The sequence below is a fragment of the Brachionichthys hirsutus genome, chromosome 11 (assembly GCF_040956055.1).
Source record: "Brachionichthys hirsutus isolate HB-005 chromosome 11, CSIRO-AGI_Bhir_v1, whole genome shotgun sequence".
Classification (NCBI taxonomy): domain Eukaryota; kingdom Metazoa; phylum Chordata; class Actinopteri; order Lophiiformes; family Brachionichthyidae; genus Brachionichthys; species Brachionichthys hirsutus.
Window position 1 is genome coordinate 4616013 of NC_090907.1, and position 27931 is coordinate 4643943.

The window sequence follows — 27931 nt, forward strand, 5'->3', positions numbered from 1 at the left end:
ATGAGGACGAGTGCGTTCGGTGTGCCGGCTCTTCCCGGCTGCCGTCCCGTACAGTTTGTGAGGAGACTTGCGTTCCCGGTTCCCATCCTCTTCCTCCTGCTGCTGCTTCTGACCGGCAGCAACAGCACCGGAGCCGCTCTTCCTCCCTTCCAGCTGGCCCCGGACACCCCGGCACCGGCTGAGCCCACCCCGACGCAGGCTACGCCTCGCCCGGACCCCTGCGAAGGCCGACCCTGCCTCAACGGGGGCTTCTGCCTGGCCCTGCCTCCCCCCGGCAGGCCGGAGGACACCTGGGAGTACACCTGTACCTGCGGCCAGGGCTTCGCTGGGCGCAACTGTGAGGTAAAATCCCGTCCCGCTGTGTGAACAGAAAATGAATGCGCAGCCTGTGTGGTGAGCTTTGGACAACTGTGAAGTAGATCTGACGGCTTTTTGGGCCTCAATTTAACTGCAGAGGAATAATTCTGATGCTCCGTGTGTTCCTGACTTTATGAAGCGGAGCTGTCTGGACTGACAGACATGATCTCAGGTTCCTCAGCGTTTCTGCTTTGTGTTGAGGAGCCATTATCATCTTCCTCTTACATGAGACATCCTCATCTCATCCTCAATGAAACCTGCATCAAATCTGAGATTTGGTTCGCGTGTTTCCAGACAGATGAAGACGTCTTTGCGGGCTTTCTTCCTCCCTGCGCTGGGATGGCGTGTGTGTGTTTCTTTTTTTAAAGGGAGCATGTGCTGACAATGAGACATGGAGACAAGTACTGCGTTGCTGTGGCAACAGGAGGAAGGGCAGCGGCAGGAAGATGAAAGTGAAGACGCTGTGCTAGTGTTGTGTGTACATGGAGCGTATAACATGTTTTTCTTTAGTGTTTTTTCCCTTTTTTATTTTTAAATCCATTTCAAATTTCATTAAACTCTTTGATAATATCAAGTGTAAGATTTTAAACAACACAGTGATAAGAACTCAAATATCATCACCTGTAATCCGTGTGGTATCCATGAATGAGATAAATGCTGCTCTCTGGTAGGCCTCACAGCATCTCCTAAAGTCTTTACGCCTGCCTCGGCGATCCTGGCCTTCTCTTTGAGTCTTTGATTCTGTCATTGAGATGAAAGTTAGTAAATCTATTTTCCGTGCTCTGAAATCAGTCCCAGCAATTTATCAAATCGTTAGAAGACGGATACTAATTTTCATTGGTGGAAAAACAATTAACATCCTTCATCGTCGCATTCCTTTGCAACGACATAGTTGAGAACGTTCAGACTCCTGAAGCATCGCTCCTGTTTCAGGAGCTCTCGACTGATCTCTGAGAGGAACCTGCTCTTCTGCAGGAGGCTCAATCAGTGTCCAGCCAGGTTTCTGAGGCACGTTGGGGTTAAAGAGGGCATCTGCCGGCAGCAGAGCGGATAGACGAGTCTCCCTCGATATGACGGAGGGGAAATGGCAAGGTGACCCGGGTGAGTTTCAGCAGGACGGCCAACAGGTGGCAGCCGGAGCCGGCCTGGCGGGCCGGGTGTTGCATGTAGGTCTGCACACAGTGTGCTGCCTATCATGTGGATGCAAGCAGAAGAAGGGATGGAAGCCTTTTAGGGAACGTTCGGGCAGGGGTCCGATCGTTGCCCTGGTTTAAGGCCTCAGAATAGCTCTGCTCCTTTCAAACCTCGGAGGACGAGGCAAGTCTGGACTCGCAAAAGGAGAAAGGAAGATGAAAGCTTTCAAAGAGAACGAAGAAAACGTGAGAGGGAGAGCAAGAGGAAAGGGAGCAGAGTGATGACATCATGGTGTAAATGAGCGTAACTGTCAGGTTCTCATCCTCTTCCCCCTTCTTCCTCGTGTTATCTCGTAATCTGTGTCGAAAGGCTCGCCATTCACAAAGCGGGGAAAGGAGCGTAGAGCAAAGTCAATCTGGGAAATTCAATTTGTACAGTATGTTCAGGATTACAGTCACGGCGATTAGATTAATGATATTCCTCAGCATTTCTTAAATTATCTGGCAAAGTTGCTAATCCCCTCCTCTCGCTCGCACTGCACGAATCAAAGCGATGCAAAGCGCAGTTGTTGTTGCCGTGACATCATCAACAGGTGTTTGAAGATGCAGGGCCAAAGGGCTCATTGCACCGTCTCTGCCTCGAGTTAATCTCCGCGCTTCCAAGCCGGTGATGGAGCTGATGATTTCAAGATCTGAAAGTGAGAGTTTTGCTCGTCGGCGTTCTCTCTCTTGACGCCTCTTTCTGAAAAGGCGTTTTCTCGCTCGCTGTGATCGTCGGCTCACTCCCAGCCGCTGTCTCAGATCACATTAAAGTGCGTTGCTGGATTCATGCATTTTCATGCTTTTTGCTGAGAGTCACAATGATTGATGCCACAGCGTCTGGTTAGCTTGGTTTAGCTTAGCGTAAAAGACCAGAAATGGAGGGAAAACAACTAGCGGGGGGGGGGGGGGGGAGGCTCGTCGAATTAGCATGCCTGAGCTGTCGCTGATATTCATGCTGACGTCCTCGGATGCTGTAAGACGGAGCGTCCTGCCTTTGGACGGGACTCGCTCGTTTACACATCGAGCGTCACCCGGCCTTTTGACCGTGAGGAACGACACACGGCCTTCAACATGGCACTGGCCCACGCTTGAGAATGTGGAACGGGCTCTGACACTTTTTCGGCAGATCATCCTCTGCTCTGTTGCCCTTCTTGCTTAAAGAGGCAGCAACAGACGCAGAACAGACGCCGCTGTCACCCCTCGGAGTCAGACGGCTTGTCAGTTAAATCCATCTGAAACCATGTTATTTAATGAAGCCTACTGGGAGACCAGCCAGCGGGGTGTGTGTGTGTGTGAGCATCCTCTGTTGGCTGCTGACAATAAATGGCAGCTTAAACCGAGGAGAGGAGCGAGAAGCAGTCACCAGCCTCGGGGGTTAGACCCAGATTATCTTGTATTAACAGCTGGGCCCGGCTGCCCATCAATAGGGGAGGAGAATTTGCCGGGGATCGTACTTAAAAAGTACTTTTGAAAAGTATCTTTACAGCCTGAAATAATGAACAAGTTCAGCGAAATGTTTTTTTTTTCTTTTGTTCTAAAAAATGGACTCTGTATGTAGAAGAAAGATCAATATTAAATGATTATATTATTTGCATATAAAATTACGGTAATGAAAAATGAGGATGTGATTGAACTCAACCCGGGAGAACTCCGTGGTTATTAACGTGGTAATTAACGTGGTTATTGATGGAAACGCTTGAACGTAATTGGTCTTCAGCTCCAACAGATGATGTCAGTAACTGACGGGCAGCGATGGCCGTTGAACTTAAGTTTTCCAGTCCAGGGCGGAGAGTCGGACTCTCATCCCGAGAGAATCGATCGTTTCCAGTTACGACTCCTGTTGATTCACTCTGATCACGTCAGTCCTTATTAATCAGCAGCCAATTGCCGTTTATCAAAACCATTTGCAACAAAGATATCAAAATTACCATATAAATGAAGCGTCTTGCAGAGAAGCGGATAAACAAATGTGTGTGAAGTATATAGTTTTATGTGAAGAGACTTTCTGTCTTTTTATGGCCAAAATGACCTTTAATGGACACCAATTAAAACTCCCAGCATCAGCTTACCTCAGGCATTCATAAAGTTCACCGGACACAACTCTAATCGCCTCACTTGGCTCTTGTTCCGTTTGCGTCATCGCTCTCCCTGCCTCCGCCTCCATTCGCTCTTGTTCCCTGCAGGCAGCGGTGCAGATCGTGGTCAGATGGGCCGACGCTCCTGACAGCATTTTCTTCCACCCCAGAAACAGAGGCGGTGAGAGAACAGCGATGACACATGTCCGGTGTCACACCCCCCCTGCTGTGAGACCCAGTTTTTATTGCTGTGTCTCTGTGTTCCCTGTCTGGGGTCTCCATGGAAACTGAGCAATGATGAGGGGAACTGAAAGATCAACAGGCTGAGGGTGCGTAAAGCAGAGAATAAAATGTCAAGAGCGACTTCTTGTTGATGGCCCTTTATCGCTGACAAAGGGAACGGATGAAACCATGTGACCCACATGAAGCACGTCTTCCTTCCTTCCTACGATCCACTCATCCGAATAATGGCCTTCCTGCTGTCACATCCTGCGAGGCAGGTGCGATGAAGGGCCACGATTTACGTCAGATCTTTCAGGTGACAACTGGAACAGGATGTTCCACCTCCAGCCCTCCAGTGACTAATTCCCTGTGGCAGCAGGACCGGCTCCAGACTCATTTTTAGCCCGATTTGCAGCAAAGAGGAAACATGGTTACCTCAGAAGCTGCGTACCTATCGAAAACAATAAGAAAAGTGATCTGAAAATCACACTCGTGGTCTCTGGTGAGCAGCGGAATCACCGGAGAGGCGCCTCGTGTCTTTGGTTTAGTTGCAGAAACTGTTTTGCTTTCACGGCAGCGACCCGTTCAATCATGTCGGCGGTCGGTGTCACCTTCAGTCAAACGGTGGATGTCGTGTTTAGCAAGGAGCCTTCTGTGTATCTGGGTCACTGTGAACGGCCAACTCGCAGAATGAAATCCGTCTCCATCAGCAAAGACCTTTATACATTTGTTTATACTGTAATTCACCCTTCGGACGCAGTATCTGTACAGGGAATGGAATATTAGTACCGTGTTTTACATTCGTAACTCATGTTCCCCACTACTTAGTAAGCCAGATCGCAGTGGGCAGCTACGTTTTATACTGAAAGTAATGAAGAAACAGCAGGAGAGACGGCTTAAAAAGCAGGAGGAGGGCCCCAATCCAAATCATTAAGTATTCTGTGTAGCACAGCGACGCCTGCATCGGATTTAATGGTGTCGGCAAGACAAGAGAGAAACTAGAGGAAAAGAGCCGCTCACCCAGTGGTGTTAAAGCTATAATGTCCTTTAACATGTGGCGAGGGACTGGGATTAAAAAAAAAAAACAGATTTTTTTTTTTTGAATCTGAGAATTTTTATCGTCCATTTGAAAATTATGTTTGTGGTAATTTCAACGAATGCGGTTTGGTCACTCTGTACTGATTTTTGAGTTTTGAGTTTTAACTCTGAAAAGCCAATTTGAAGAGAAATAGACACAATTCATCGAGCCAACTAATCCCAAGTGGGCACCCTCGTGTTAGAAGACTAAGCCATTGCTTTAAAAAGGAGAGCAAGGATTGGGGAGAAAATGACTTCTGGAAGAACGCCACGGCTGGGTCAACACGTCCGAGAACACACCATTGGCATGCTGGAAGCGTGCCAGCGCTGGGGGGGGGGGGGGAATGGCAGCAATAAGCCCTGGCTTAAACGCCACTGAAAGCCTGCGAGGACAGCGTGAACACACACACACACACACACACACACACGCAGCAACAACTCCAGACGGCTCTGGCTGAAGACTTGGCCGCCATCCCACAGGACCGGAAGCAGCAGCTATCCATCAGGAAGAGGATTACTGCTGTCGCCAGGGCTGACACAGAATCACCTGAGAAACATCATCAGTGTTTTTAGAGTAAATCTGTATTTTTTTAATTACTTCATTGCCATTGAAAACATTATTAAGTTAAGAATGGCTGGTATATTTACTCTGTCCTCACGGGCGAAATGATCTATCAGGCGGGTTTGCTGTCATTGTAAGGAGAAATCTGCAAACCGGAGATGGAATGTCAAAAAAAACTCTCCAAAAACTTTCTGTCTGTCACTGCTTGTACTCCAAGAGCAGCCTGTGATAAAATCGCAAACAGCCTGAAAGCTCCTGATCCATTTCGGTTCCTGTCTGATAGAATAGAAAAGAGACAACGGCGTCCCGACGCCGAAAGAAAGAGACGCTTGAGTCCGCCGCAGCCTGGGCTCCACTCGGATCGGTATAAATAGAGCTTTGCAGCACCTCCTCTCTTAAATCATTCTGCTCACTTAGTATTCTCCTTACTCTTCTTCTCCTCCTTCGTCTCTTGATCTCAATTTCTTGCATCAATTGCATTCTATCTCTCTGCCTGCTTTGGCGTTTAGGCAGGGTTGGGAGGCGACTGTCTTTGGAGGGATGGGGTGTTGGGCAATCATGGGGGGGGGGGGGGGGGTATTTAAAGCCAATTGTTTGATGACAGCACAGGAGCCCCCCCCCCCCCACAGAGCAGAGTAAATGTTCTCCTGCTGAGCGCAGATTTTGCACGAAAACAATGAAGCTCCAATAAAAACTGAAAGGAGATAAAAGTGCAGCGATTTAAAGGACAGTTTCACCCCATTAGCATGTGTGGTTTTTTTAACCTCCTATCTTTGCTCGATTTACATCTATTTATGCATCACGGCAGGATTGAATTGTATCAAAGTGCTCGGACTCGTTTGTGAAGGCTGTGCTGATCCAGGTTTTGAAATGAGGACTTGCTCTTTGAAGCCACTCGGGCCAGGAAGCGATGAGGAAGTCTGGGAGCGATGGAGGGACGGTGGACGCTTTGAAGTGCAGGAATAGATAACATTAAAGGCTCGCTGGGAAACGAAAACACCCTTTCTGGCCGCAATGCGAGCATTGTACCGTTTCACTGGATGAATGTTGAACAGATGGCCGCAGATTGAGGATTGTTTATCCCAGAAGGATCAGGGATGTGATTTTGTAATTTCTTTTTTTATAAAGAATAAAGGAACAGTGACATTCTTTGAGCCAGATTTTCTTTAATCATTTCTTCGTCTAGCTGTAGTTAATGTGTACTTTAGGCGCGGCGTCAGCGTGCAGCATAATCCATCGTTCTGCTGCTGCACTTCCTCTGGCATTGCTGTGAATAGTAATAATGTGTTTTTATGAAGCTTGTATGATTGGCTGCACACGCTGGCTTGTTGTTCATCTCAACATTGTGGCTATCTATTTGCATGCGGTGAATGGCTCTGTCCAGTCGGTGTTAAAGTTGGAAAAACCCGAATCTCCCCGGACTCCGTGTCCAACAATGGATCCGATTCAAAGCACCTCCGTGACTAAAACCTCCTCCTACTGTTACGCCAATACAGACGCCGTGGCTTCCTCTCTCCATCAGCGCTTACATGACCTTTCCGAGATGCTCATAATGCTTCCCCTCATCCCATTTGCACGTGGTGTGACCTGAGATCACCACTTCTTCCTCATCAATCATTCCACAGATAGCGGGACTGACAGCGGACACTCCTCATTTCACTTTCATGTTATACCCGATTTAGCTCAGAGGATAAAACAGAATCACACAGTGACTGGATCTTCTTTCGAACAGTTATTTAAGAGATTAAAACCCAAAGGAGAAATGATGAAACGTATCGTGATAATGCATCTGTGAAGTCTCTGGGCTGGGCTTCACACCGAAACCGTTGCTGTTGGTTCTGCTCCCAGCTTTTAGTGCTGAAATGGAGTCTGTGCTGCCAGAAGCGATGCAGCCGGATGATGAGGGGTTTCACTCTGGCTGGTTTTCTGACTGACGGGTGTAATAAATCATGACAGGAATAATATCTGCCCGGGATGCGGACAAATGCTAAACATAAAGCTCATAAAGCTGCGTAATCCCTCCCTTGAATAGTAATGAGTTAATATTGCCAGTGGCCCGGCGACTTCCTGTTTAATAATACAAAAGTGTTGTGACCCGCAGAAGTTAGACATTGTCAAACATCTACTTCCTTCATCCAATTTTCCAGTTCAAAAGTCGCACCTCAGCCAATCCCAGGAAAACCGACAGGCTTCCAGGCGATCGCACGGCTTTTAGAGACAGAACATTTAACACTCAGAGCCTCCGGAGGTTTATGAATCTTCTTTCGACCTGACAGCTGTTGGAATACGGGAAGAAGCGGGGGGACATGTGGTGGGAAATAAAATTATAATGGACCCCCTTATGGTGGGATGCTAAACACTGATGCACCGCACCGGATGGTCTGTTCTATATCACAGTGCTATTATATATTATAATGACATCATTAGAATAAATAATAAAGATGGATATTCGTGCTTAATTCTGTCAAAATGTCAATTTCTTAGTTTTATTTACACACATATACGCTGTCTTTTGGTAAAACAGAGTATGTATGTAAATGAGATGCACTTAATCATGTATTAAATGAAGAAGAGTTTCTTCATTATATGGATTCTTCTTCTAGTATTTATACATCATCCTGCTCCTCCTGCTGGATTCACTGGAAGTCTCTTTGATTAACTAATCCAAAGCACTTCCCTGCTTCGTTGATTGCTGACTCTTCAGTTTATTTGTTTTATTTCATGCTTCGTTCGGCCAATTTCTGAGTCATCCCTCTCATAAAGCAGAGATGCAGTGTTGGGACTTCCTATATGGACATAAAGATAGAAACGCAGGAAGTCATTTCTATATGTCAGCATGTCCCTGTGGATAAATGACAGTAAGATATTTCCCCCCCCCCATGATTGGTAAAGCTAATTATGCACCGGCAGCACTTTTTGACGAGATTCCTGATTTCCAGGTCTTCTGTTTCTGATACGATCACATTCCAAGGCTCATGAGAGCCGACTGTCGGAGGGAATCGGCTCCGTTGAGGGATGCTTTTCACGCATTATTTTGCCACTATCATGAATTAAATATCTTGTTTTAACTGGAAACGCGAGCTTTCATTAAGCACTGCACATTCGAGATAAAAATTACTGCTGGCTATATGAAAGTTTAATTTGGTTCATCTCACTAATTGCTGTGTGATTGATTACATCATCACAGTGTATTTGTTCCCTAGCTGCTATAGTGTGCTTGTAATTTCCTACCCACTGTGGTGATGTGGTGTGTTTCACAGCTGTTGATGTGTGGAGAATAATTGCACTTTCTCTCTCCGGCCTTGCGGTTCTTAATATTCACTCCGTGTTTCTGAGAGAGTGCGACGTAAAAAGATGCTCCAGTTTCACTCCGTAGCATTGAACTCATCAAACGGCGAATTCGTGACATGCTCGCTCTTAAAAAAGTAGCTGGCTCTAGATCAGAAGCATCAATTTTTAAACCACATCTCTCATTAGTAATACATGAAATATCAGACCATTAATTTTCCGGTGATCGCCAGACTGCAGAGGGGCAGCGCTGTGTGATAGCCTCAAACGCTTTGAATGGAACGATAAGGTTCTCCTCGTATACTTTTCAGATTAGAAGCATATTGGCTGTAGTATAGAATCTGGAACAGCCGGCGACAAGCCAGTTTAACTGTACGTTGAAAGTGGTGCTTTTATGGTGCTCTTTGAAACTATTCCAGTGTATAAAAGTGATTTTAAACAAGGAAAGGTCAGAATTCAGAGAACGATTAAGGAAATGCTATTTGTATCTATCCTCCCTCCACAGTGGGCGGAGCCATTAGTCTGAGTGAAGGAGGAAAAGTGGCAATAAACAGCCCAGATGAGGAAATAAGTGGATCATTACATGACTGATCGTTTCACAGCGCGATGGGATGAGCAAATATTGCTAATATGTGTGCAGAGGACAAGTGTGATCGTGACACACACACACACACACACACACACACACTGTAGTACTGTGGGCTAATTGCTCTAGTGTGTCCTAGCTACTGTTTCCATGGGAACACATCTCGATCATTGTAGCTGTAATCATTTCAAACACTAAATGTCCATATTATATATGTATGTATGTGTACAAAGCATATCATATCAAAAACGGTAGAAACTTTTAACACTGGAGCAAAAAATAAACAAACAAACATGACTCCATCATGCTGCTTTTGCATCTCCAGTATTTTACTGTTTTTACGCTGGAAGGTCCTGATCCTCCTCGATCTTCACGCGAGGATTTTCACACACCGTCACTTTTGTTCTTCTCCTTGCATCACTTCCTCTAAGCTGCTTCTCTCCACCAGCCGAGTTTGTATAATCTGTTTATCGCACACACACACACACACACACACACACACACAAATCAGTCTGATGCACTTTGCTTTCCTGTAAAAGCCTCAATATGACGCAGCACTGCATCAGCAAAACATTTCTGTTAACACAGTCTTCCTCAGGTGTGCCGATAAACAACATCGATCACTTTACCTGCTGGGTCAGGAACACTCACCATCTCAGACTCATCCACCCATCTTTGTTTCTCCTCCTCCTGAGATATGTTTGGTACGTCTAGAATTCCATTCCTTTATCAGATATAGGGCGTGCCATTGTTTGTCTCTTCCATTCCTTTTGTTGAATTCCATCCCAACCTAAATAAAATGTGCAGGATTGCATAGCACTGTTTTCAGAAGACATTTTGGTACCAAATGTTTGCAAGTTTGCAAATGGATCACAGAACCTTGACAAGCAGTTAATTTGGCATTGGATAATAGCGTTCTATGAATCCATGTGGCGATATAGATGAAGGGACTAATGTGGGTTATTATCATCTGCTTTAAAGAAATAGATTTTCATGCAAGAGCCCGAGGCGTCTGCGTGTTGGAAAATAACAAGAAGACAGATAGGTATTCTGCAGCTCTTTGCTGCACCACGACTAACTGTGACCTCTGTCTCGAAAATTCAGCTGACTTAGCAACCCTAAGATAGTTTTAAGAGTATTGATCATATGTAAATGGAGAATATCGGGAGAAATTCTGTTGGGATGAACAAAAAATGAAACACATTTTTGACTATTGTCAAAGACCGAGCATGGCTTTGAATTCTCTATTGGACTAAGCAGAATAGAATAAAACAGCCAGATTTTTTTTTAACAGCTGTTATAAATTACAAGAGAGCTAATGGGTCGTATTATTCCGCCCATTCGTAACCCCTGTTGTACATTTCTCAGTGAATTGTCAGTGTAAACCTGTAATGGAGGCTGTGAGTATGGAAAGCGACAGACAATAAGGTCTTGAGATGGACTCTAATCCTTCCTCTAAGTCAGACAAGCCAACATCACTGTCCTCTAAAGGTTGAGAACCTCCCTGCTGCTGTTCAGCAGCGATAAGAGCGTCAGTCGGCCGACGCCGGTCGGTCGGGACTGACGGGTCTGCTGTGCTTCGGAGCAGAGAGAAAGCTGGATAGAGACACGGCGAGTAAAAACCTGAGCGATTAGCACTAATGAGCTGTGACTCCATCCGTCGTGGAGAGCGCCGACTGTTAATGACCCTCTGTTTCTGTGCCTCTGACTGTTTCCAGCTCTCACGCTCACATGCGCATTTGCAGGCACAGCCATACACACCATATCAGCATCATTACCATCCATCTCTTGCATGGGTTTTTCTTTTTTACTCAGAGTTTTTATGAAAATAAATAAGTTTCAAGTATAAGCAGCTGAGGCTCCAGATACTTGAGGTAGTTTCAGCGCCTGCAGGATTATAGGCGTTGCTCTGAAAGCCAAGCAAGAGGCAACGCAGCGTCAAGCGGTAAGCTGCGTAAGCCGCTCTTTGTCCTCTTTCACCTTCAGCGTCTATAACAGAATGTTTCCTTCCAAATATGATCAATTATTAATGGGAGAAACCAGCATGAAGGAGGCTGTCAAGGTGCATTTTATTCATTGCAGTATGAAGAGGAAACATTGTTCAAGCATGAAACACAAGTGTGTGTGTGCGAGTGTGAGTGAGTGTGTGAGAAATGCAGTCGTGCAATGATTTCTCTTTAGGACTGAGAATGCTGTAGACAATTGCAAAATGTGTCGTCGTGTCAGAGAGCTGTAAGAGAAGTCGCTGAATTTCTGCAGATAGGTTTGGACATTCTCCTTGAGCCAAATTACAATTAGTCTCTGTCCCATGATTTCAGCTTCCACTTTCAAAAAGGCGAAGACGGCAGTGAAATGATGCTTTTCTTCCTGTTTTTTTATTTTATTTTATCTCTTATTTCAGTTTTTCACAGACCCGTGTGCCAGCAGCCCCTGTCTCCATGGAAACTGCAGCCGTAACGACGGCGGGGAGGGGAGGGAGTCGTCCTACACCTGCAAGTGCCTGGAAGGGTACGAGGGGGAGAGGTGCGATCAAATCCTATTGGACCTGCCGGCTGCCGACTGGGACCCCGCCAACCCCTCCGCCCCTGAGTTAGCCACCCCTGCAGCCTCCACCACTATGGCTGCAACTCAGCCATCGCAGCCAACCACCGTCCCCTCCACCAGCACGCCGGCGCCTCCCACACTGCAGCCATGGCAACCAAAAGCCGGGCAGAGGTTGCTGGTTGTGCCATGGGAAGCAGACAGGGTGAGATAACTTCCACTCTAGAATTGAACTCATCCAGTTTTACATACTCTCTTTTGATGTGTAAAAAGCATTGTGTGTGTGTGTGTGTGTGTGTGTGTGTGTACAGGTGACAGAGGGTCTGCACTGTGTGAGTCCTGAACTCTGTGAACTGACATCAGGAACTCTGACTCTGTCTCTGGAGGTGCCTGAAGAGACGGCGGTAAAGTGAGTTTTGACTGTATATAAACAGGAGGAAGACTTGATTAAATGTTGCCATGGAGTCGGGTCAGCGCCGGTTCTGGGATGCTTTTTGCACATTATATGTAATACTGTGAGATCTTTTTATTTCAGCACTCATAATGCACGCTTTTACTCTTGTTGCTTTGAGCATAATTTGATGTGAAAAACATTAAAATTTTACTCAAATAAAACAAGAGATTAATTTATATAAGAATTATCCCGATGCTGCTTCATTTAAATGTAAGATCAAGTGCTTTTCATTCATCCGGACTGATTCAAAAGGAAACACACACACACACACACACACAAAGGTGGATGAACATTTTTAACTTTCCTATTACCGTAGTTTTCAGTCACTTGCTCGCCATTGTGCCTTCATCCTTTGTTATATATTATGTGGAATAACTCCATTCACAGCGGAGGTGGGATGAGGGTGAATAAATAGAAAGGCCTCTGTAGGTGTGCAGGACCTTTAGAAGACGTTCTCAGAGTGACTATAAAAAGAAACGTGAGCATCAGAAACTCTTGATATCCTGACTCAAGAACCATGTACCATAAAAAAAAATGAACCAATCACCTTCCACCTCACCTGCATCCCACCACTCCAGGTGTATTCCCTCGACGTTTGCTCATGAACAGTCTCACAATGGCTCGGTAAACAAGGGTCAATGAATAATGCAGGAGCAATTTTCAAAATGGATGTTGGATGTCCTTGACGTCCCCGCTCATGATAGATGGCTGGCACGACTCGGAGCCCTGATCGCGATCTCAGCGCTGCAAGCGAATCTGCTTCGCTTTCATATTGACTAATTACACAAGACATCTGAATTCACGCCCAGACGCCTGCAGTGAAGGACGCTTGTGTCGAAAGCACGAGGCGAGTTGAATGAAGAATAAATACCTCCTTGAAGTGCAGGTATCTTTACTTTTTCCGCTTTCACCCCCTAGATTAAAAATAACTCCTGACATTTTTTAAAACAGGCGACAAACCCTACTGTTAGAAGATTTTAATTTTGCATTCATTTGCATCATTTGCACAAACCAATATCAAACTGTCATTTTACATAAAAGCGCCAGATGGTTTGCTTTAGTGCGAGGTAGCCGTGGTTTGTCGCGGTATCTGAGCTCATTGTGCCGTCCCTCAGGCTGACCCCAGACACCCTGCAGAAGAAAAGTATTTTCAGCTCCTACCTTCCTGCCTGCCACCTTATTTTGGTCATCGCTCACAGTCGGATCCTCGGGCTGCGCTGCTTCGTCACCTCGCCATTTTGAGACTGCTGTCAGGTTGATCCATATTGATCCCTAACCCTGAACATTTATTTTTATGCCCTAAACTCTGCCTTGCAGGCCTTCTCTGATTGGTTGAGGTCAGATCATCTTAATTAAAAGCACCGCTAATGAGTTTGACCAACTGCAGCCATTAATCCTCTGACTAGTGCTCTTGAAATCCTCTGTGATCTATTAAACTGTAACTATTATATCTATGTTGGTGACACAAATTCAATATCCATGGACCTAAAGAAGAAATCAATGTTTTTTTAAATGATGATCATGGAGATATTTGAAGAGATTGCCAGCCAGGATAAATAAATAAAATTAATTAACTTTACACAGACAATTCGTATCACAATTGTCTAAGTCTGGACTTTTCATAGAGAATTTCTTAAAGTTAGGAAGATAGACAGAGAGAGAGAGAGAGAGTTGATGGAATACTGCCGGGGAGAGAGAGAGAGAGAGCTATTGATCCCAGGCTCTCTCTACTCATCTGCAGTCGCTTCCTGGACCTGCTGCCGATGCCGGAGACGGATGGTGACGTCTGTCCGAGAGACGGAAAGCTGACAGATGAGTCGTTTAGGTCAATAAAGGCGTCACCTGAAGTCGTCCGATCCGTCATCACCGAGAGGATCTCACACCGTTAGCAGAATGGAAAGCGACATACACGTTCAATTTTTACTTCAGGTGTATTTAAGATCAATACTCTCGACAAGTTAGTTTTATATAGAATGTAGAAATTACATAGAAGATCAGTTCAAATGTTTTATCCTTCATTTAAATTCGGCTTTGCCTTTCTGATTCGTCTTCCCCCTTCATCTCCTCATCCTCTATCTTTGCCCCTCTCCAAATAGGGTGGTGGTAGACACCAGCGGGGCCCCGGTGCTGTGGCGTGTGAGCGAGGAGGCGTTCCTCCATTCCTCCATTTTGAACGGCACCACAATGTGGTTCCTGCAGGCCCCAGATGGACTCGTGGTGCCAGACAAGCTGCTGCCGCTGGGACAGAACTACTTCCTTAGTGAGTGGCCTCCAGTCTTCTCATGAACAAATGTTTAAGAGACTGTATAACGAAGTTCATCAGCTTAACTGAAATTCAGATTCATACCTCCACCCATCCATTGTTTTTCCAAGAAAAATGTCAAGTCTCCAAGGAGTCAAGGCCCTGGTGGCGGCGGTGGCCAATAACTCTGCTGAGACCAAGGATGGAAAATGCTGATCTGTGATAAACCTTTACATAAAAAGAGTTGCCAGACATTTCCCATTTGAGTCCATTCACCCTACCGTAATTAAGTATCAATTCTCAGCAACATATAGCAGTTTAAATTAAATGATAAAACCAATAAACAGAATTTTTTAACAAATAATAAAATATAAATATGTAGAAATGGGTTGACATATTGGGATGTTTATGTAACCAAGCTTGTTTCTATGCAACCATTTATCTTCATGAAATTGTAAGAAAACACAAATATTAAAAAATATTTTAGAATGAATTACCCCAATATCTGTCTATATATCATTTATTTTTTTCAGGTTTGTGCTTTCGACAACCACAGAGGAGATAAATAGAAAACATCCCGAAACACCTTCTAATTGCTCATTTACAGCTGAGCCAAAAACATCTGAGGATTAATGAACCTGAATAGATTGTCTTCACAGCATTAATTTCCAAAATGCCAGTGGGAAGAGTTGCATAATTCTTTGCCGATATGAGCCAGAATATTATACTTGATTATGTATTTTATCTTGTAGTTTAACACACACACATTTCAGTGTGAAAACATGGTGCGAGCTGCAGTGGATACTGGAGGGAGGTAACTGGAATATCGCTCTGTGTGATCAACATACCTGATGCTGCCTCGCTGTTGACCTTGATGCGTCTGCTAACTCTTTGGCAATACACCGCTGCTTTGATGAGAGAGAGAGAGAGAGGGAGAGAGAGATGACGACATTGGGGAGTTTAATCACAAGGTAGAAAGGAAAATAGAGGGTGGGAGGGAGAAAGATGGCAAAAAGGGATGGCTTGATAGACAGGAATTAGAGGGAAGGGCAGGGGATGCGGGAGGAGGGACGAGTGAAGGTCAAACAACAAGAGGAAGACGAGGGTGCATGTGAAGCATCAATAAAGAGGGAGGAGCCAAGACATTGCGTTTCCCTCTTCACACAAACAGGAAAATGTGTCATTCAACACAGTCGTGTGGTTTAAAATCCTTTACTTGTCATGACTATTGTACAAAACCCTCAACTCTCATGTGAAAGGTGTGCTGCGCGTTGGCGCCCCCACTGCCCCGGAGGTCACCCTGCGGCTCAACCTGATGGTGAAGGCCAGCAGCTGCGTGGAGCCCGGCAGCAGCTTCAACGACCCCCAATGCTCCGGGAATGGGAAGTGTATCACCCAGCTCTCTGAGGTAAGAGATAACAGATGCAAAATGTTTCAGAAACTGCAAGACACTGGAGAAAAATTTACATTTTGTCAGGAGGCCATACATTTTGATATCTGGGCCGATTGTTGTACAGCAGCTCCTTTCAAGCGTGCGTCTCTGTCTTTTCAACAATAGTGATACAGCATGCAAAATAAGCAAACACTAAGTTTCTGTATATGTTTTATAACCCATCAGTGCATCGAGTGGTGCAAGCACATTTTGGTCATTATTCACAAATCTATGTATAGCAAGAAAAGAAAGAGATAAAAGTGCAGAGCGCAGCAGAGACCCGGGGAACGAGCGAACAAACACAACGCAAGATCACAAAACACAGAAGTGCGATGTGACCAGAAGCTATCATCTTTTCATTGTAATTGTACAGCTCTACTTTATTTTAGATTTTAAGCATCGCTCAAAGTTAAAAATACAGCGGCGCCCTCCTCTGTTCTCATGTCACACAAACACTTTGAGCTGTCTCTCCCAGTATCATTCCAGCTCGCTGTTTCAACAAATCAAACGCCACTGCTGCTTGTTACCGCAACGCTGTGACACTGAAATAATTTACAACCTTCAAACTCATTACTGGCTTGCGGGTCTGCCTTCTCTCCATCTTCCACAGCTCGTCCTCGCGCCCCACTGTTTCACCTCCACGCCTCATTGATTTGACGTGTCTGAGTTGTGTTTTTTTTTTTTACAGAGCACTTTCTTTTGCGAGTGTGAAGACAGCTACACTGGAATCTTCTGTGAAGAATTGGACGCCTGCCACCACCGACCTTGTCGCAACAATGGTACCTGCACCGACGTTAGACAGGGGGACAATGGACGCAACTATACCTGCACCTGCCCTCCAGGTGTGTGTCTCTTTGCTTTTAGGACGTCTTTGAATGAGAATGCCGGAGCAGCGAGCGGACTGAAGCGCCGATCTTGTCACACTTAGTTTCGGACAGGCAGTTTTAAGAGACGGCTTCTAAATGTTAGAGGTGACCACTGAGTGTTTGTCTATTCCTATCAGGGAACTTGGCATTATTGTATAACCAGGTGGCTCAAAGTTAATACATTTTCATTTTAAAAACTTTTTAAAAGACTTAATTTCTTTATTATACCTGCTCATGGTTTTATTAAGCATTTTAGTGAGGAAAAACATGATTAAACTCGCCTTGATTCAGGTTATTTCAATCCTGTGAATAAAAAGTTTGAATAAAAACAAGGAAAACACAAAATACAATGAAAAGCACGATTCGTAGCAGAATGACGATCAAAGTATTTATTCCACTTCCTGCTCTTCCTGTTTTTTTTTTTTTTTTCTCTATTCCCGACACTTCTGTCTGCTCTTGACTGAGGATGATGTGAACTGTGTGTTGCCCAGGTTACGAAGGCGACCGCTGTCAGCTGCCGGTCGACCACTGCATCTCTCGGCCCTGTAAGAATGGAGCCACCTGCTTCAGCAGCTTGGCTGGACCCAGGTGTTACTGTCCCGAAGGTAGACAACCAATCGCAGTGTTCCAGTCGAGAGGCTGGAGTGAGCCGCATTAACATTTAGATGCTTGTAACACACTTAATATGCTGTCATTTTTCTGCATTTTAAGCTGCGACATGTTCAGCATTTTATAAGGAAGTAAATAAAAATAGCAACACAAAAGAGTCTGTATCAGCCGAACAAGCATCTCTGCTGAAAAACATTTCGGCTGAGAACAGCAGGTACATCCAGCAAGATACGCTTGCAGTTATTCGACTCGCTGTGAGTCTGCCGTGTCTTTAACGGTATCTGTGCCACCGAGATGCTTAATTTAAACCTTCCTCTTCTGGTCTAATTAGTTTTCATAGCCTCGACAAACCTGCCTCAGCCTCTCGAGGGAAATCTTTGACCGCAAAAACTTCTGCAGAAGCAGCGTTTCTCAACAGGGTCACGCTAGTTTGTGATCACCATGCACCATGTACCCACAAACAGTGTACAGAGAGTGCTTTAAGGTAAGGTGCACACCTCGGCTCAAAGCGAAGCGCGTCAGATTAAAAGCAGCAAATAAACCTGTAGCCATTCGTTATAAATGCCATCAAAGTCCAGGGAAGCATTTAAAGTCCGACAATTAAAACGCGAGTATACTTTTCAAATTGATTATCTTTATGAGAATAAAGGTTTTTTATGCATCAGACCAGAAGACTATTTGGAGTTAAATATTTAAAATGTTATCCCAGTGTGGTTTGGATTTAATCATATTAGCTGAGATCAAAGCTATTAATAGCTAAACACTACTATGGTTTATAATAATGTTGCTTGGTAGTGAAGAAGTTTATCTTTATTTTAATCCGATATGTTTAATTATACAACATTACTGATAATATGTGCCAACTCATACTGGCACAATAATATAGTGTCTGGACGTCGCCGCATAAATAAAGGAACCGGAGATGGATGTGAAACCTGGCATGAAGGCTGCTTTATTGTTCCAGGTATAGCACCTAGTGGGGAGATCATTCTCCAACTAGTGTGGGCTTCACTTGCACCTGACTGGATTGTTAATATGCAGCTGCAAAAAAATCCAACAAGGTTTAATTTGGAAAATAATTTATAATCTGCCAGAGTTATTTTCACGTAACGAGAGACACAGCAGTGAGAGCGGCGTGAGAATGACGGCAGCACCTCGCTGGTGTTTTAAATGTTTGCTGAGTTCATGAGAGGATTCTATCTCAACTTTTTGATGGGCGATTCTGTTTTAATTTACAGGTATAATCCATTGATCGTTTTTGTTTTTGTTATTTAGGCCTTTTACCTAATAGAGTATCGAATACCCATTTAAATATGTAGTCCTTATTTACAGATATAAAGATGCCATTGACATCGTCTACCAGGACACGGAGAAGCAGAGAGAAATCATTCATGCTAAAAGTGTCTGCTGTGGATTTATTCGACAATATATAAGAAAAATAATCCACGGCCCAAAGGAGCAAAATCAGATATTAATGAAACATTTCTATTTTAAATAAATGCAGACATTTTCTGCACAGGAAGTAAAATCTGAATTAAAGTAGGTAATCCATAATAAATGATGTCTCATTATAGGATGCTCTGTGATATTTTGGTCAATAGCGAACCGGATCAATGCCGGGATGCTGAACAAGTTGCAACACAAAAAACACACGTCACTTGAACAGAATGCCACTTCCTGTTCAGTCGCGCTGCACGTCGCTCAGGTTAAGGGTCAGTTAAGGGTCAGTTAAGGTTTGAGTTAATGGCACGATTGTGTGATATTTCTGTCCTGAGATGAAAACCAGACAATCACTCATTTTTGGTGATCGATTGATTTACAATAAAGTTTTCATATCTGGTTGTGAGAAACACACGAGAGGATGATCCTGAAAATTTAAGAGCTCGAACAAACAGATTGTCGGCTAATAAAAGGTTTTCCGTGATGCTTCATGACATAAAAACGAAAAAAAAATGAATTTGCCCCGTTTCTGGCGCATTAAACTTCTAAATCTAGAATGAGAGAAGAGGATTAAAAGTTATTCCCGGTCCTTCTGCTCATGTTCCTTGAGGACAGAAAATATTTGATTGGCTTCCTGTGGAGGAGGATTATGCAGTAGTGACCTCCATTGGCAAAGAAACGACAACACACTCCTGCAAGAAAATGAACACGTAAAGGAGGGATTCTCATTCTTGTATCTTACTCAGTGCTTCCCCAGGATCTGCCATCCCACAGTAAATCACCTCAGAGGTTTTGTCTGTGTTCCTGCAAAGACAGAAGCAGTAAATAAAGTGATGGATGGCTTAACAGCTGCAGCAGCTGCTATCAGACATGCATCAACTCTGCGATCACAGGGCCACGGAGCCTCCCGGGAGATGTGAGGGGAAAAGTTAGGAAGGAAAAGAGATACAAACTTCTGCGTTCTCTGACAGAACTGTGACAAAGCTTTTGTGTTACTGAAGGGAAACTGACACAGAGAGCGACGAATTGGCCAAACTTAACCAGCTCGGCTTCAGCGGAAAACACCGTCCAGCCATTGGAAAGCGTAGGATGGAGCCGTCCTGCCAGGAGGGCGGATCTGTGCCGCAGAATTTCCCATGCTTTCCCTGGCAGCGGCCTCCGTCGGAATTTGTGCTAAAAGGCTGGGAATCTGGGGAAACAAGATGTCTGATACCGAGTCAGTGAGAAAAAACAAACTAAAAAAAAAAGTTTTGTGACAGAATGCGAAAGTGTTTATCTCCCTTTTTACCTCCCCCACATCCCCCCCGAGGAGCTCGGTAACAGACTATCTGAAGGGAGGCAGAGACATTTAAATAGAGTCACCCTGCAGGGATATGACTCGTCTCCCTGCCAGCAGGATATGTCAAACTCCAGCAAGTTCCAGAGAGGACCTGAGCTAAGAAGAGACTAAACAGAATTATAGCTGAGCTATCCGTTCACAGATAATTGTTTTATCCCATAATTCTTCTGGAAGTACGCCCTCCTTCTATTCCATCCCGAGCCAGCCATGATAAGATTAAACAATTCAAGAAGAAGCATGGCCATTTCCTCACAGACAATCGTTTTAATGCAGTTTTTCCTACTCGAGCGGCGACATCTCATTAAATAAGCACTCTGCTTAAACCGTGAATACCGTAATAGTGATCTGCGATCATCTTGTTGTGGGGTATAAAGTATTTAAAGGATGCAGAAGCAGTAATGGTTCATTGAATCAGTTGTTTCTGAATGGGATTTCGTTGCAGTTTATTGCTGCATATTTGTTTGTTTGCGTAAATTAAAATGACACAAATGTCTTTCGGATGTTAGTCCAACTGGTAGCGATGAAGAAGCCGAAGCTGAATATCATCATAACATGAATTTTATGGCTACGTTTTGCACTTTGACTCTTATGAGCAATCTTTCTCTCACAAACACGAACTTAATCATCCTTTCACCCACAGTTACACACTGACCGGGGGGGGGCAATGTTACTGTGCCTGCCTCCAGTCGGAATTAGCAGGGTGCATGGGTTGAGCTAAATTTAAACTCTTAACCGGTTTTAACATCGGCGGGTTCCAGAATGAACAGACTCCTCTTTGTGGGGCGGGTTTGGGTTGTCCGTAAAACAGACAAATAAACAGAAGATAAAAGCAAGAAGTAGAGGAAGACGGGGAGAGGAGTTGAGCTGAATCGGTGGAAGTCTTGCAGACACATTTTCCAAGGAGTTAAATCTAAATTAAAGCCGAGACAGAACCAATTCAAATTGCGACGCTGGACTTCACGCAGGGCTTGTGTGTTTGCATGTAACAGATGGAAATGTGAAAGAGAGGAGGGTGGTGGAGATCGGAAAGGAGGCAGATGAGCAATAGAGGAAGGGATGAAGAAGATTTAGGCAGTGGGCAGAGAGAAAGAGAGCCTTAGGTGAGACGCTCTCCTGACTCCGGCAGATTAGTCGAGTCTCTACACGACCGAATGATAAATGTTCTCGATCGTTGGACGTCTCACAGATCAATTGACGCCTTTAGAGTCATCTCTTCATTAGCTCAGGTTCAGCCGTTGGGGGGTTCACGACGGCGTCGCTGTAAACCAGGAGACACACGCGATGATGGTGCAGCAAGACGCCCAGTGCAGGAGCACGTGATTCTGCATTCTGCAGTTCTCACGAGGAGGTGAAGGAGTGGATGCAAGAGGGTGGAGGCTATTTTTAGATGGGGAGGAGAGGTGAAAGTAGCAGCCGCACAATGCAGGAAGAGGCGGTTTCAACACATAATCGGTAACCCGTGAAGGGAATTGGGCAGCAGAGGTTCTAGGCACGAGCGGACGCAAAGCCATTTCAGTGCCGTAATACTGTGAAAGCACAAAACTTAAACTCTCCTCTGAACTGCAGGAGGTTGATCTCTGTTCAGCGGCTCAGGAGGAACATTGACATCAAGCTATAGGTAGCGGTTTTTGTTCTCAGCGTATGGCTGCGTGGTTGATCAGAGCTGTCGGTGGCACCAGGTAGCTACAAGCCTTCTTTTAAGAATTGGACACCAATTCTTAAAAACAAAAAGTCTGCATCTGTGCTTGAGGGACTTTGAAAGGGGAAACCACGGGTAGCCAGGACAGCCGAGCCGAGCGGCCGTTAGTGGCCGTTAGACCCGCCCGCATGCCGGTCAGGGCTGCCGGACGTGCCGACATGTATAGCGGTGAGCTAATCAATGCTACGGTAGATTGCATAGGACCAAGAATTAGTCTCAACACAGCTTCCTCTCAGCTCAGGCAGAAGTCGGAGAGCCTATCATGCAAATTTGATTCAACCGCTGCAGGAGTTTTGGCTGACGTCCACACAGCAGGCAAAACTTCTCGTAACCACCTGACGTGCTTCTTTTCCTTTCAGCCTGTCTCCGACACTTTTTTTTCTGACGGTCACTGAATGTTTTCCGGTAGATAAGGACATCTATAGATGCTAACATTTAGAGACACATTGGTAAATAATGAAGTTGCACTGGCAGCAGCAGTTCCATCTGTTTCCCTCCAGGCCTGTTCCCGTGACTTTCTCTCACCCACCCACTCGTTCTATTATTTCCCAATCTCACCTCTGCAGGCTACCAGGGTCCTCGGTGCGATCAGAGGGTGGACCCCTGTGCCTCCAGCCCCTGTCATAATAACAGCACATGCTACGCCCAGGGCCCCGGCCCCCTGGGGTTCGGCTGCAGCTGCTCAGCAGGCTTCACCGGCCCCACCTGTGCCCAGCTGGTGGACTTCTGTGCCCTGAACCCTTGTGCCCACGGCGTCTGCCGCAGCGTGGGCAACAGCTACAGGTGTCTGTGTGTCCCAGGTGAGCGGGGGGGGGGGGGGATATTAAATGAACAGTACCTCCTCCATGATGAAAAAAACCTGAACTGAAAGATGTAGCTGAAGCATGTTTGTGCTGCTAATGTCTGCTGCCAGATTGTAGATCGCCACATTAACTTCTCAGATAGGTAAACCTAACCCTCTGCCTCACTCGCTGTTATTTGTCATCTTCCTCTGCTGCTCTTTGCAGGTTAAATTTGCAGTTTGGTACTTATAAGTGTTTTCTTCGCGCCAAAGAGGAGAGCTTGTCTGGATTTTCCCACAAGCTTCACACCGCAGCTGAATATGCAAAACTTAAGTATATATTTAAACTTGGTTATGGAAGATATTCAATATTCAAGGAGGGGTTAAAAAAAACAGGATCAAAACATCCCTACTTTTGGCTCAGTTATTGGACTTTCCCCTTAGAATTCTTAATATAAATAATCTCAGACTCAGTCTGTCCATAAACATCATCTGGCTGCATGATGAGTTATTTTCAGATTAGATGTTCGCAGCATGTGCCACCACAGATTTGTCATGAACTCAATCGAGTGGAATAACGACCTATCATTATCCATTGTCTCGCAATTACCGTGCTGCGAGACGGATGACTTTCAGAGTGATGCATAAACATGATCTGCCCCTTTTGCTCTTCATCTGTATCATCTGTCAGCTGGCCCTACGAAGCAGGCGCCAGTTTTATTTTATTTTATTTTTTATGATTCCATTAATTCACGCTCGAGTTGCTTCCTTTGTGATGCCACATAAACCAGGAACCGTACATTCATGAATCAGAATGAGGATTTCTGGTTGGCTATCTCTGCTGGCGGACATGCAGCTCAGCCGGTTTTCCACTGTCTGATATGAATGATGCATTTCAGCTGAGCTATGAGGTTTGATAACTGCGGAAGTTACCGACCATTGACCTTTACATCAGCCTCTCTGTGTTTATTCAAATATTTCCTCCTCAGGCTGTGCCCCTGCATGTGGAACAAATGTCCATTGCATTCCAATTATTCACATTCCCTACATTTTCTTCCCGTTTCTCTCACATTTGTCTTCCTGTTTGTCCCTTTGTCCTTCCTCGTCTTTGTCTTTCTGCCGTTTGCCTCACCTCATTTCCCTCACAACCTCTGTTGTCTGGTTGCCATGGTGAGGTCGGTGCCTTACCGTGTGTGTGTGTGTGTGTGTGTGTGTGTATATGTGTCTCCCAATCTGTTGTCTGTGTCTATCGCATCCAGATGCTGCTGGATGATCTAATACCTCGACTCAGGCTGTAACGATTGGTGAAATTGGTGATATGCAATTAGTGTCCCAGACATTACAGCACACACACACACACTCAGAATGGTTGGGATCGAATGGACCTTTTATCCTGCGAGGTGGCGTCCGAGACGTCTATACGTTTCCATGTCTTTGCATGACTACAGCAGATTGTATGCTGTGCTCCGGGTTCCGGTGAGCGCCTGCTGGCTGTCTGACAGAAAGCTGCTGGGGAGCTGATATGTAGAAGGATCCCTCCTCCAGCTTCCTGTAATCCAGCTCACACGAGAAGCTGCCAGCCCACAGAAAGCAGACAGAGTCTTTGAAAGGCACTTGACATTTCACTGACATTTCAAAAAGAGGACCCCGGAGCCTGTAACTGGGCTCCTCGTTAACTCCCAGCTCCACAAATACGTGTTCGCCGTGGCACGGGGGGATTGTTTGCTGGGACTCCTGTCAGCACCGGGACCCAATAGAGAGATTTGATGAGTCAAAGTTGGCGAGGAGTTCATCAAAACAGATCATTTTGGTCACGTAAGAACTCAAGGGAAGCCGTTCCTCATGTGGTTTTGGGTCTTCGTCACAGATGAGGGAACATTTCTTTGAAGTTGAGAATGTGAGCGGGTGAATGAAGGCCAGTCTAATGAATGAAGATGTCGCAGCACAGTCTGTATTTTAATAGATGTTAATATGCCATTAATTCCTACTCGTCTCTTCTGAATATGTTTTGTAATTTAGATCAGTTTAGTCAGTTTAGGGATTTACCACAATTTGCTTCTAATTAAAGCATTTAAAAAAGTGAATGTCCATTAAGCCTTTCCCACTGTGAAACACCACTTTCTGAATATTATTAGAGCAGTAGGAGTTATTGATCGCCTATTAATCATGTGCTGTCCATGTTTCCCAGCGTTGCAGGTTTATTCTGCCTCAGTACACAGCTGCCATCCCATGGAAAACAGAGTGCACTGCATGCCATTTAACCTTATTCTTGTTGTCACGGAAACTTGTTGGAAAAATACAGGAATAGACCGGAATTCTTGGACATTTAATATTTTCTTAATTGGTCGATACGTGCAGATTCTACTACCACTACTGTACTTCGGCTTGTCCCGTAAAGGGTCGTCACAGCAAATCAACCTTCTCCACTTCACCCTGTCCTTTGCATCGTCCTCCCCGACACCAGCCACTCTCATGTCCTCCCTCACTACGTCCATGTATCTTCTCCTGGGTCGACCTCTAGCCCTGTTCCCTGGCAGTTCCATCCTCAACATCCTTCTATAGTCCCTGTCTCTCCTCTGGACATGTCCAAACCATCAAATTCTGGCCTCTCTGACCCTGACAGATTCAAATATGTGTTTTAGTGGCGCTCCATGATGAAGTTATATCTTTATACAGGCCACCAATTATTTCTTTGAGGCTAAACTCCAGATGAGTGCGATAAGTAGGTTATTAAAATCTCTGAATCACGAACAGGAACTATGAGCAAGAACAACGAATGAGTAACGCGTTGTACTTTCTGCTTCACTTTGAAGCTCCCTGGCACCAAACTGTGAAATGGCATTAATAGTGAATAGGAGGAGCGGCACGGATTAACCGAGTGTGCGTGATTAGCGCCGACCAGCCCTCAGAAACCAGCTTAGATGTTGGGAAATCCAGATCAGGCGCTGAAAACAAGGAGCTCCTGTTCTCTCTAAACCACCTTGGTGCAGTCGTAGTAGAATAAGGTTGAAGCTCCAAGTAGGAAAATATGGAATTAAACTGACTCGTAAAAAAAAAAAAAAGGAGGGCTGCATTTTTGTCATACAAACCTCCAACAGAGTGAAACTGCACAGTCTGTCCTGCACTGTACCCAAAGTGTATCTGGGGTCAAACTGACCACCGGAACCAAAGATAACTCCTAATCATGAACATCATGAACGTCAGCGGGAACACTCCTACATTCATAACGGTTGGAACACCTTTGGGAATGTATTGAAAAAGTATTTGATTTTAATTACAGTACTGTTTGTTTGCTGCTGCTGTGTGTGTGTGTGTGTGTGTGTGTGTGTGCCATAAAGGCTACCATGGCTTGTACTGTGAAGAAGAGTACAACGAATGCCTGTCAGCCCCCTGCCAGAACTATGCCACCTGTAAGGATCTCGTCAACGCCTACGAGTGCGTCTGCACGCCACAGTTTGAAGGTATATTTGCGTATAAATGTGTTAGCTTATTAGCTTTACCTCATAGACATCAGCGTGATTTCTTAGGGGCTCCTCGGTGTGTGTGTGTTTACAGGTAGACACTGTGAAATCTACAGGGATCCGTGTCTGAAGATGCATTGCCAGAATGGAGGCCACTGTGAAAGTGCAGGACTCAATGCTTCCTGCGTCTGCTCACCTGGATACCTGGGTAAGCTGCGACACCATCAATTGTATGGCAGTGTAGCTGCCCATTAGCATGATTTAAATGCAAAAGTTCTAAGGCTGAATGTGAGAATTATATATATTTTTTATAAACTGATGAGAATAAATGAAAAGCCTTCCTTCAAGCTTTCATTGAAATCAGTGCGGCAGTTTCGGCCCCTGGATTTTGTTGCTCAAGCTGTTCTTTAACAGAAGCTCACCTCTCCACACAGGGGAGAAATGTGAGGTGGACATAAATGAGTGCGAGAGCAACCCTTGTCACCACGGAGGCTCCTGCACCGACCAATCAAACGGCTTCACGTGTCACTGTCCACCTGGGTGGGTGGGTCCCAGCTGTGAGATCCGTAAGTCAGCCTGTCAGAGAACTCCTGTCCAGGTATTGATCTGAAATCCGACAGGTGAGAAGTTGCATGCCTCTGTGTGTGAATCAGACCTGCAGTGGAAACCAGCACACACCGAGGACACCTTGACCAACATGCCCCGCCACTCCCTCTATATCATCATCGGGGCACTGTGCGTGGCCTTCGTCCTGATGCTCATCATCCTCATCGTGGGCATCTGTCGCATCAGTCGCATCGAGTACCAGGGCTCGTCGCGCCACGCCTACCAGGAGTTCTACAACTGCCGCAGCATCGATAGCGAGTTCAGCAATGCTATCGCGTCCATCCGCCATGCCAGGTGAGCAATTTTAGGATTTGAAGACCTCTGAGACTTTGAATCAGTCATAACTTCTGCTTTATCCCGACTGAGCTACAAATAATCAATAACATCCAGGTCTTTTGATCTAAAACATAGCTCACAAGTGCGTTGCTCACACCTGACATTGCCACGTAGAGCTGAGTGTCATCAGCATATGGGGTTAACGCTGATTATGTTGACAATAATAGCGAATAAAATAGAATTCAAATAATATTTTTAAATATACATTTCAATCTTAATGTTTGACTTTTCTTTATTAGATTTGGCAAGAAGTCCAGGCCCACCATGTATGATGCCACTCCCATCGCCTATGAAGATTACAGTCCAGAAGACAAGCCCTTGGTTACCCTCATCAAGACGAAGGATTTGTAAAATGCAACCATACCAGCATGTCGCAAGCTTTACCCATGACAAATGCATATGTGCGCGTGCACACGCACACGCACACACACACACACACACACACACACACACACACACACACAAAGTCAGCATACATCCTAAAGTATTTCTTAAACAAACATCAAAACATAATTGAATGTAAAGCGCAGAAAATAAATCCAGAACATACTCTGTACACGTCAAATCTGGAATTTGATACATCTATTTTCCTGCCATGATAAGGCTTTATTGTAGCATAAGAGCAACTTTGCATTACTTAAGTTATGAATAATGGGCAACTCTACCAGTAAACCTTTGCTGTACAAGAGCTATGACTTCAAGTCTTCACCAGACTGTCGTCTGTCTGTCTGTCTGCCTGCCTGCCTGTCTGTCTGCTGGTGGCTACCAGCAACCCAAGAGCCT

At 45.1% G+C, this 27931-nt stretch overlaps 1 protein-coding gene across 1 annotated transcript; it reads left to right on the forward strand.

Moving 5' to 3' along the window:
- Positions 1-27499, forward strand: dner (delta/notch-like EGF repeat containing). The gene is made up of 13 exons (XM_068745636.1): positions 1-342; positions 11744-12088; positions 12195-12292; positions 14434-14597; positions 15839-15987; positions 16700-16853; positions 17369-17482; positions 22531-22764; positions 26084-26206; positions 26301-26414; positions 26641-26772; positions 26860-27106; positions 27388-27499. The coding sequence occupies exons 1-13, from the start codon at positions 1-3 to the stop codon at positions 27497-27499; spliced, it is 2328 nt and encodes a 775-aa protein (XP_068601737.1).
- Positions 27500-27931: the final 432 nt, after the last annotated feature.

Bases quoted from the DNA above. Each gene is read 5' to 3' on its own strand.
- dner (XM_068745636.1), top strand. From the start codon at position 1: ATGAGGACGAGTGCGTTCGGTGTGCCGGCTCTTCCCGGCTGCCGTCCC. The intron at 16,854-17,368 runs GTGTGTGTCTCT...TGTGTTGCCCAG, and splicing joins TACCTGCACCTGCCCTCCAG to GTTACGAAGGCGACCGCTGT. The intron at 22,765-26,083 runs GTGAGCGGGGGG...TGTGCCATAAAG, and splicing joins CAGGTGTCTGTGTGTCCCAG to GCTACCATGGCTTGTACTGT.